Source organism: Bactrocera latifrons, unplaced genomic scaffold (assembly GCF_001853355.1).
Source record: "Bactrocera latifrons isolate USDA-ARS-PBARC rearing strain unplaced genomic scaffold, ASM185335v1 scaffold_71, whole genome shotgun sequence".
Lineage (NCBI taxonomy): Eukaryota > Metazoa > Arthropoda > Insecta > Diptera > Tephritidae > Bactrocera > Bactrocera latifrons.
In genome coordinates, this window is record NW_017537390.1 from 108,723 (window position 1) to 120,249 (window position 11,527).

At 33.3% G+C, this 11,527-nt stretch overlaps 1 protein-coding gene and 1 long non-coding RNA gene across 2 annotated transcripts in view; one reads left to right on the top strand and one right to left on the bottom strand.

Moving 5' to 3' along the window:
• Positions 1-1,062: 1,062 nt before the first annotated feature.
• Positions 1,063-3,427, bottom strand: LOC108975990 (ubiquitin-conjugating enzyme E2 G2). The gene is made up of 5 exons (XM_018944857.1): positions 3,094-3,427; positions 2,858-2,939; positions 2,651-2,769; positions 2,433-2,573; positions 1,063-2,124 (listed from the first exon to the last, which is right to left on the bottom strand). Exons 1-5 carry the CDS (start codon positions 3,134-3,136, stop codon positions 2,006-2,008), a joined length of 504 nt encoding a protein of 167 aa, XP_018800402.1. The 5' UTR covers positions 3,137-3,427; the 3' UTR covers positions 1,063-2,005.
• Positions 3,428-3,835: 408 nt separating this feature from the next.
• Positions 3,836-11,527, top strand: part of LOC108976001 — a 424,947-nt gene continuing 417,255 nt past the window's right edge. Inside the window, exon 1 of the long non-coding RNA XR_001993910.1 lies at positions 3,836-4,227. This is a non-coding gene — a long non-coding RNA (uncharacterized LOC108976001). The remainder of the gene's footprint in view (positions 4,228-11,527) is intronic.

The following is an 11,527-nucleotide window of genomic DNA, read 5'->3' on the forward strand; positions in this document are numbered from 1 at the left end:
TTTGAAGCATACAATGGGAACAGTTGGACCCATAACTGCCTGGAAATAGTTTCCATATAGCATTTGTTAGCTATTTTATTAATAGTAGAAATTGCGCTTATTGTGTTAATAACAAGCACTTCGCTGGCGCTCTCCGGAAGTGTGAACAAGTGCTGCTTGTCTTGTTTAATTCAATGAAAGCACTTGGATTTAGATATATGCATATATCCAACGAAGGACTATCAGTAAAACAATATAAATGTTTAGTTCACAAGGATCTAGTATTTGGTTCATTGTGGGTGGATTGTTATAGTTATTCCTACCATAAGTTCTGTTACAAGTTAAAACCGTTGTGAAATTGAAACTAAAAGCCATTTGTAAAGTAACTTTTATTTAAATACACGATGTACAAATTTGTATCCTCGTAAGCTGCACACAAGCTTTCAAACGATTTGGACATTGGCTGCTCGAATGAAAGATTTTTCGAAACTTTCCCAATTTCTGTGGACTATGGAGAGGCCATATTCTCCAACTCTGACAATAAACTGTAGTCCTGTATGGATTCAAATCTAGATTTTCAACCGAAATGCTTTTGAGCCATTGCCGTTTGGTTTTTGCCTTTTACTGACTGAAACAGAATCTTCCTGGATGATCCAATGCTCTCCAACGAAGAGAGTATTGCTTAACTGTTTTACCACGCCTTTTAAAATATCCTGCTTCTACATTTTGCACAAGTTTTAACTCTTTTTTTACACAGAAGTGAATGATTGAACTATTAGAGCAGTTGGATGGTGACAATTTGAAGCCTTCGAACAACGTTTTTTGTGCCTTTGGAAGTTTTTTCGTAAATTTTATCGTATTGTTTATTAAAAACTTCGTTAACAGCGAAAAGTGAAAGGAAAATTTAATGGCTTTTGACCGCGCCACCACCTGTTAAGCCATTTGATTGACGGTAGGCTTCCTTGTAGAGCTGTTTTCGGTTCAGTCTTGACAGAATTGTTTATTATTTATTTTAATGAAAATTTGAAGAATACCCTCCTCTTGACATCACCAATATTTTCAAATAATCAAAGGCATTTCATATTAAATATATACATTGCATATATTTTATTTCGCACTAACATAGAAATTTGATGTATGTGCCTGACTTTCTTTCTTATACTAGAAGGTCAAGTTAAAAAATAAGGTACACAAAAATAATTCCTTTTATACATTTTTATCTTTTAATACATAAAAACCTGTGTGTTTTTGGGCTGAGTTTTAACAATAATTGCAAATAATTTGGAAAAGTAGATAAAATTTAACTTTTTAAGTAAATGTCAGTTTAATTGAAAATTTTATATTTTTATCTACAGTACAGCCTATGAGAATAGATTAGTAGTAGTTAAGTATATTACATAAGTAATCGTTCTATGGGCGTCGGCGTAAAGCAAACCTATGTTTTAAAGAGCATATTTACCTAAAATTTGCGCTAAGTTTTATGTTCCTTACGGCTTTAATGCTTTAAATCTAAACAATTATATATGTTACTTTATATAATTCAAAATTTCTATTGCGTTATAGACGTATTTCTTACTATTGTATTTATGTTCATGTATATGTAGCACATAAAATAGTAGCAATTCTCTGGCATTTGCAAAATGCAACTGAGATAAGAATATAGCTGAGTTCAAGTGCGTAAAAGATAGGTTGATAGTTAGTTTGCTGCATTTTTTTTTGCGTGATTTAAGTATTAAAGAGCATAGAAAACTGCATTTAAAAATCAAGTTGCGAGAACAATATAAGTATTTATATATTTTAAAGAGTTTCAAATAAATGGATGCTTTTGGTTGCTTTTTCAAACGCCATTTATATAAATTTAGCTTGCTGTTAACTGATTTTAGTCGCGCTTTGTGTGTAGGTGTCGCTCAGCTGTATTTAACATTACTTCCGTCGCGATGTTCGAATGAATCTCTTTGTGTGGAAGGAGTAATACAGTGTCCTTAATGTCGTTATCGTTCTGATTGTTGTCGCTCCACTGCCTATTTTATGATGGTATACCGAGTGTTTTCCGCACTAAACGTTTGGCGATTTCGTTGAACTCTTCGCGTCGTTCACGCCACATTATAGCTGCATCTACATTAGCACCCGATTCTGCATTTGGTTCTGCAATACAAGAGATAATAATAATTTATAACAAACCGTCAAAGCAAAAACAACATCATAGAACGGACAAATTAGACAAAAAAATATGTGTGAATTTACACATATTTACGACATGTTGAAAGTACGTGAATATGTTCAAAACATGATTAGCAATAACATGATAAAAGTCCTTGCAATATGTGGAAAAAAATATTCAATGGGCAAAGGTCGAAAAAAATAGTTTGTTGTTATAGATTTAGGTAACTTTGAATGTCTATTTTTATAAGACTATTTATAATTTTTTTTTAACGAATTTCTCGCGAACTCACCAGCCAACATCGAAACAACACTTAGTAGAATTTTTTCAACGCTTTGCACTGGACTCCACCGTTCGGCAGACAATTCGTATCCCATGGGGTCATCACCAGGTGCATGCAATATTGATATGCAAACTCGTCCATCGGCAAAAACTGTTAATAATACATATAATATTTAATATATCTAATGCTTTCTAAGTATTCAAGTTTGGAAAGTTTATGTAGCTTACTGTTGGGATGGAACATGTCACAGGTAAATTTCATTTTCGGTGGGCTAAGCGGATAGTCGGGCGGAAATTGGAGACGCGCCGGAAATACACCACCTTCGAAGCAAGTTCCTTCAGGTCCACTATATAGGAGAATAAAAGAGAAATTTAGAAACACTCAAAAAATGGAAACTTATATTTTGATAACAATTTATATCCAACACTACTTACGCTATCAGCGCTTCCCACTCGAAAAAATTGTCTTCACTAACGGGACCAGCCACTATGCCCTCCGGTGGGTCCAGGGTCAACTCTGTAAATATGTAACATAACACATGCATAGTACGTAGGTCCACGTTTTTAGTCTGCACATTATTTTTATTTCATTAAGCAAATTACGAAATTTGTGAAACAAACTTTTCGTAGTTCAATAAATCATAAACGAACTTTGGAATTTCTAAACTTACGTTTGTATTCCGCCATAAGCCTTCTCAGCGCAGACCCGGCCATTTGTCACTTTTTATTTTGCTCTGACAGCAACAGTAACAATCGTCACGCACAATCCCAGAGGTTCACTCGACCCCAAATCAGTCTTCAGCTGTCTGTTATGGTTTCGGCGGAGGCCCGGACGTCTTACGACGCAATGTTTGCAATTTGAATTATGGTTTTTACGTTTTAAATCGAATTAAATAAAACTAATGCCACACATTTAATTTTTTGTTGTTTTGCGACTTTCTACGAAGATTTTCAGAGCTCAACTCTATTGCAGTCTCTTTTGTTGTTTGTCAGCGACGTGTTAGGTATTGCCAGACTGACAATGTTTGCGTAAAATTTAACAAAATACAATCTTTTTTTGTTTTTTTTCTGCAAATAATTGTTTAACTCAGACGTAATAAAAAAAAATTAAATTGTTGGTTTTCCTATAGTATTTCTAGTTAAAATAACTCATAAACGAAAAAGATTTTGCATTCCAATTAAGTTTACTATCACAAATGTATATTCATTTTGCGAAACAGTCACCAGAGAACGTATAATAAAGTGAATTATTATTATTAATTATTATTATTAATTCACTTTATTATACATTCTCTGTCATAAACATAAAAGTTGAGGAGAGAACAAAGAGATAAAAGAAAACGTCATTGGCAACTGGTTGCTGTCTGTACTAAAATAACAAAAACCACATTTGTCAAATAAAAATCCCGCTATTCCGCCGCGTCGCTTAAAGTTTTTCCGGATGCCGTTATAATCAGAAAACTAAGAATTTTAATAAAAATATTTATTTTAAGTGCACGTAATAGTCTGAAAAAGTTCAAGTGTAATGTAAGTGAAATGGTGAAAGTGAAGTGCAGTGAAAAGTTCATAGAATGTGTGTGTGTTTTATAATGTGCAGTTGCATGTGCAAAGTGGAGCCCAACGTTTTGTGAAAGGCTTTATAGTGTTTAAAAGTTGTGCGGAAGCTATAAATAAAAGATTGTGTGTTTCCTGTCCTTATAATAGAGTTTTGGTTATGTTTTGGTGTTTCCAGCGTGAATGGGGAATAGTAAATTACAATAACAGGTGAGCTGCACCTGATGCTGCTTAAGACCCACGTCATTCAGGTATTCTTTTTCTATCAATATGAGATTAACTAAATAATTTTCTTATTTTCAGGGTAAGTAGTAATAAAATGTAACATAAAAGCGGTTGGATTCATGTATATTCCCCATTGGCAGTTTTTATCGTACGCGGATTCAATTTCAATGTTATGATTCATTTCCCTTTGACATATCAAATAAATGGTCAGATCGTTTAAAAATTTTAAGCCAATCGGCCAGACATTTCGGAGAAATTTAGCTTACCGACGCTGAAAACGTCGTTTCGAGAAAAATGAGATTGGGATTAAAGTTTGGGTAGCACCTTACACTAACTTTAAAAGTTAAAGTATTTAACCTTCATATTTCCGAAATTATGTGCTGGATCATTTTAAAGTTTCCGGAGACTATTCTCAAATATATGTACATATGTACATTCGTTACCCATTTGTATATGCAATATGAATTTTTTTTTTATTTACAAGTTTATGAAATCTATTAAATAATTTATATTTTGTATATTTAACAGCTTAGTTCTGGCTTTCTAAATTACTTACTTACCTCATCTTTTGATTTGTTGATTTACTCCTGTCTCATTGATTATTATTTTTTTAATTGTAAGGTTATTGAACGTAAAAAGATCATATCTCAATTTCTAAAAAATAAGTATATTTTAATTTGATTTAATTTATTTTTAAAAAAATATGACGATGGTAAACTGAAAGATATTAGAAATGTACATTACATCGATCAAAAATACCGATTTTTTTTCATACTCTGAAAATTTGGTGATATACACTTCTAAGAAGGCTCTCCAAATAAATAACTTAATAGTAACGGAAAGCTCCTCTGCCCAACGGTTTTCTATGTTTTTCTTATTATCTGATAGAACAATTTGTACCTCGCTTCCGACCGCCAGAAAAAAATATTGTATTCTGGTTTTTTCTAAGAAATTGATAATAAAGTTTTTTCGAAGCCTAAACTTTTAAAATTTTTGTTGTTATATTTTATCTATAATTTTTTTGTTTTCGTTGATGTTTGACCATGAATATCTTGTAAACGCTTTAAATTCTGTATTAAGTTGTTACTTTGTTTAAAAAAGTGAGAATTGTATTTTTGTCAGAAAAAAAAAGTAAAAATAAAATATCGGTGAAAATTTGACAATTTCTTTAAATAGCTGTAATTGAAAAAATATTCTTCGCTCTAGACCTTATAAAATATATCTTGAAGGCATGTGTAAAATATCATTAAGATCGACTGAAAGGTTCACGAGAAATCTTGACAACCGACCGAAAAAATTGCGATCTCTATTTCAAGATCTATCTCCAAAAATCTTACTCGGATTAACTTAAGCATTCAGGACAATATTCCATATGTGATATAGAATTAAATAGGACATTAAAAAATCGATATTTTGAAACCGTGAAACTTGAAACCGATGTAACATCTTAAGACAGTTAAAATTCTATTGGTCGAAGCAGTCCTAACACTATATTCACACAAAATCAAAATTTATCAAAAATTCAAATATTCAAGTTTTTATTTTTACCTTATACAAAAAAATAATTTTAGAAAATTTGGTGTAAAGCTACCTTGTTATGTCCCTAACACATTGTACTTAATTTAATTTAAATAATAAAACGGCACCCTTATTTCAACTTAAAATAAAAAACCCTAGCTTTCAGTCACAAATTATCACGCACATTTCTCAGATTTTTTTTAAAAATCGGTGGCCTTTATATGTTTATGTTGAAATCTCTTCTCTCACCATCGCTATATTTTATTTTCTTATATTTAGCATTTGTTTATAAATATATCTAAGGAAAACGGTGTACCTTCGTTTTAAATTAAATATTGTCAATAAAAATTGCTATGCTTAATAGAAAAAATACGACACGTGTACCTGCACTCAATCCTGTGCAGCGTCTACCTCAGTCCATTTGTGATATGCAATACGAATATAAACGAGAAATTAATGCAATCATTGGACTTACAATATCAAAAAAAAAAAAAAGAAAAAACGAAAAAAGCACATAACAATAAATGTAATGAAAGCCACAGCGGATGCAGATTTGGTCGAATTCCATAATAGGGTGGGCTGAGATTGCACGGCAGCTGTTGCAGTTGTTTGCTGCTGCCACCAAGGCATTGTTCATATGACAATTGTTGTGGTCGCTATGGAAATTATGAACAAATAAATGGATTTATTTCATTACCGTTATGCGAAACAGGGAGTTGGGAGCATAAAGACAAAAAAAATTATACATGTGAGCATATGTATGTAGATATGCACAGAAATGCATTTAATGCACCGTCGCGTGTTGCTTGGCGGAACCGGATGCAACGGATGTGTTTTACACCATTGCGGGTGGCGTAGGTGCTCCGACAGCGGACATGCCACTAGATAAGGGTTTGCCATTGCATCAATATGCTACCAGCGCTTTTGGTTGAGCTCCAATCGATTAAAGTATTTGCCACTGCGCTTATTCAATTAAAAAGTGCAACTAAAATTATTTTCCCAATTTTGCAATTTCCACGATTTGCATTGCGTTGCACTTTTGTCCACTGACGCTGCATGCTTCACCAAGTGTTGTTGGTGGTAGACAGTATTTCTGTGTTGCCACACGCTTCTGGCGAAAATGGTTTTGATTAATGTACCCGTTTTTGAATTATTTTCAATTTCAAAGCCATTATCAACGCCGCCAAATGTGTTCCGTTTTGCTCAGGGCGTTAATTATAAAATCATATGCAATTTGATATCAGATTGTTTATGTGTGTGTATAATTTTTTTGTCCTATTTGGCAGTATATTGGATGCGAATTGTTTACTGTTGAAGTAGTTACCAAATATTTGCATGTATTTTTACTCCTAGTAATGTGGGAGCGTACATATGTATGTACATCTGCTGATATCAATATCTATATACTATATATACAATATGATTTGGACGAAAGCGGTCAAATTCCGAATATCGTATTTTCTGACGAAAATTTTTTTCCAATTCAGCAATTCGTAAACTCTCAAAACGATAGTATTTACTTGACCGATTGTTCATACGAGAATTTAAGTCATCGGTTGGCTACCAGGAAGCAGCACCCGCCACAAATAATGCGCTGTCACCGCAGATGGGCGCTCTTCAATTGTTTTCATCGAGCCCGGCGTCAAAGTAAATGCGATATTATTTATTATAGATTATCGGGAGGCTGCTGGAAGCCGTGGGCAACAAACATTTCGGTCGCAAACCATAGACGTTTCAACAAGACTCAGCACCATCTCACAAAGCGCGAGTGAATCAAGAACGGCTAAAAAACCACATTCCGCACTTCGTTACGACCACATAGTGACTCTCGAATTCAATAGATGCGAATCCAATGGATTATGGCCTCTCTGGGCCATTTTGGAGAGCAAGGTCCGAAGTAAAAAATACACTAATCTCGAGACGCTGAAGAAAGCCATTATCCGTGAGTGGGGCAAAATACCGGCAAGTCATATTCGGGCAGCTTGCGATTCGTTTTTTGACCGTCTCAAGGCCATAGTTAAGGCAAAAGGTGGTCATATCGAGCAGAAGTGAATTGGTCAATTTGTGATTATTTTCACAGATTTTTTACTTTAAAATAAAAATAATTTTCCAACCCGAATTTATGGCTTTTTGAAATGGCGGACCCTGTAAACTCGCTCGCAAATTGCAAAAAAAAAAATTCTAAATTGGTGAAATCTATGTTATATTTATGTGAAATTTAATATTGATATGTCAATAAACATGTGTCAACTGTTTGGTTACGATGTTAAAAGTTATTCCGGCGATTTTTTAGCAAAATTGAACAACCAGTTCACTAGAAATTACGTCTTTCTAATGGAATTGTTGTTACGAAATAATGGAAAATCTTGGAGAAGTGCTTTATCAGGAATACGAGTTTTTGGGTGACACAAAGGGAACTGAAGTCATCGAAAACTTACCTCATGCGAGTTGTTAATGATGACAACATCGGAAAAGTAAAAAAAAAAAAGAAACACAGATTGAAAATCCTTGCGTTGGCATCCGTGCTACAGGAGATGATTTCAAAATCACTTAGGGATTGGCTTAACACGTTTTGGTTAAAATTTTAGCTATGAAGCGTATCATGATGTTAGACTCCTACTAAAATCCTAAATCTTTTGTTAAAAGGACGTCGATTAGAAGTCGCAAAAGAAAAGCTTGTCAATGTATGTAGCTGAGGAACCTACAGTCATCAAACGCACTATTACATAAAATCAAATAGCGCTCTAAAAATTCGCCGAAACTGTAAAAACCAAAATTCGTTGACCTATCCTTGCCGTGCCCTTTAACAAGTGTAAATTTATGAAAAATTTGATTAAGCGTTGGCAAGCGCGTATTGAAGACAATAACAAACATCATGTGAAAATGTAGTTTTTTTGTCCGTCCTTTGTCAATTTTGATCAGTATTTACTTATTTTACTTTTTTAGTATTTTCCAATTAGAATATCCGAAAACAGCTATTGCTCAGGTATACCTGCAGACTACGCTGCGGTTAGAAAGTGTTCCTCAAACGAAAAAAAAATCTCTCGGCGGAATACTTTTAAATATATTTAAAAATATTTATGTATATACATATATATACTATAATTATTTATAGAAGTATGGATAAAAATCTCCCTCTCTTGAAAAGCATACAATTGCGTACTTTCCACAAGCATAAGGATTCGCTCATACATATTTTGCAGGTGTTGACCATTTTATGATTAAATTGCGGTTCATTGTGGCACGGTATTTTTTCGCTCCACTCATACAAATACACACATACATAAATGCTTTTCATTATTCTCCGACTCTAGGGTATATCCTTGATTTAATGGCATGTACTATAGAATATAGTTTTATGTGTATTTATTTATTTATGTATATTTAAGTTGAGAGACTGCATTTTTATATGTGTATGTATGCGTACATATAGTACAATACTTAAAATACGTCAATTAGCGTTCAATATTCTGGCGTTTAAAGTCTGCACTTAAAAACGCTTTCAATATTCAATTAAAAGCAATAAAGTGATATAAATTATTATTCAATATACATACATATGTACATAACGTAAAATATATTTTAATATATAATTTAATAATAAATAAATACAAGAAGCGTTAACTTCGGTAGCACCGAAGCTCTAATACCCTTCACAAATACTAAATATTGCTTACCAATACTTGATTTGGATCGGTCAGTTTATAGATCTTTTTCTTTGGAGTTTGCATCAATGCCTTTGACAATAACTCATGCTAAAATTTCTTGAAAATATCCCTATCGTTCAGTTTATATGACAAAACGGCGTGTGCACAATTTCCGGTCGATATCTCACATACTGCGGGACTAGCTCGCGTATATACGGAAAGATAGACCGTCGAACATGGCATGAAATCGGCTCAGCTGGCTGAGCTTATAATTTATATACATAGATACTTTTCTACCATCTGAGTAGTTTACTTTCTTGATTTTGCAAGCTTCTAGCTTACGATTACCCTCAGCAGTTCAAATTATTTTACCATCATTGAAAAATTTAGGTACATTTTCAAATTCGAGGGAAAACTATTTTCTAAGAGTAGTGGCAATTCCAGTTATTGTACCATCATGGCACATACTCTTATAAATATTATTTGGTGGAATTTGATCATCCATCTCTTCATACAATTTTGCATGCATCAAGTCTCTTTGAATAAAAACTTCTAAATATCTTTACGAACAGCAACTTTTTGGCGTCTGAGTACAGCAAAAATTTTTGTTGGCCAGATCAAGAATCCAGGAGTTCTAATGGCATCTCTAGAGCTTCAGCTATTTGGAGCAATTCAATTTTACGATAACCCAAATCATTTTCTTATTTTTTTTGTTATTTTATCTCTTGAAAATCTCTTTCGTAGGACATTTTGGGTAACATCTTCAGTGTTAAAATGGTTTTTACGAAAATTAGCGAACTAAACTCGAATTGGTGCGTCGACAAGCGTAGTACCTAGCGCATCTATAAAAACTTATTGTGCAAAAATGGTATATTTCTTGAATGAATGGGGAGTTTAGAACGCCGGTTCCTTGTGGTACCTGAAAACTTTTGGATCATTCGAACTTTAAAGAACTACAAAGCGCTTTTAGGCACTCACAAATTTGTTCAGACGGCTAATATAATATAAGTCTCGGCTATGTACTCCGGCTCGGTAGATTGCCTAGATGTTTCATACTCAGTCTTGCAAAGGCTAGACAATGGTAAATGAATAGATGTTCCACCACAACCTCTGCTATACAACTTTTACAACTAGTGTTCGATGAGTTTTTTATCCTTATACTTATTGGACAATGTCCTCTCACAATTGCAGTAAGAAGAACTTTACTCAAGGCAAGTAGTTTCGTAGATTTCTTGCGTTCCACTATAGGCCAGAAAGGCCTCACAGTCGCATAGCAACTTGTCGTTGACTAACGCTTGCTGAACGCACGCGATTACAATTGGTCCAGTGCTAGAACGCAAGTTGCCAATAGTTATCCAACTCGGTTCCATTCCATTGTGAGTTCCTTAGCTAGCTCATTAGCTTTCCAGTCATTCCGCTCTGAGCCGGCACTCAAATGAATCTGAAGATATGGTAGCTATTTCTAGTCAGGACGGACACTAATTGGCTAGGATGGTTAGAGCGCCCACCTGTAAATTAATGGTTATCTTAACCCTAACTCCGTTTAAGAAAGAAAAAACAAGAGACGCCTTTCAGTTTCAACTGTACATCATTAATATTTATTTGTTTTATTTATTTGCTGTGGACATTAAAACATTATACGAGTACATTCAGTTTCGAAGTTAATGCATCCATTTGCTGACTTATTCTCGTATGTATAATATTTTTTGTGCAAATGGTTAAGTAGAGTGGCCAAAATTCGAAGCAAGTTCAACTGTTGCATCATTTTCCATTAACATTATTATTTATCAACATTTGCGAATTTGCGCAACTCGCTCATTATTCAAATATTTTAGTAAATATTTTATAAAAAAATGATATGAAAATTATTAGTTGGTTCTTCTGGTAATCAATATCATCATATTGGGTTAAATAAATAATTTTTGCAAAAAAAAAAGAATGAAAACATTAACTTTTTTTTTAATTTTTAATGAGTTTTATTAGCTTTGAGTCGCTTACACGGTTAAATAAATAATTATTTGTTAACATTTATAAAAAGAATTAGCTTTTTAGTATTGGTATTTAGCATTTAGCATTCATTGCCAATAATTGTGCAATTTTTAAGTGTTTATTATTGCTTGTTTTTGTGTTTTATGTTTTTTTGTTTTGTAATTTTAAATGC

Bases quoted from the DNA above. Each gene is read 5' to 3' on its own strand.
- LOC108975990 (XM_018944857.1), bottom strand. From the start codon at position 3,136: ATGGCCGGGTCTGCGCTGAGAAGGCTTATGGCGGAATACAAAC. The intron at 2,770-2,857 runs GTAAGTAGTGTT...TCTCCTATATAG, and splicing joins GAGTGGGAAGCGCTGATAGC to TGGACCTGAAGGAACTTGCT. The intron at 2,574-2,650 runs GTAAGCTACATA...TATTATTAACAG, and splicing joins TGACATGTTCCATCCCAACA to TTTTTGCCGATGGACGAGTT.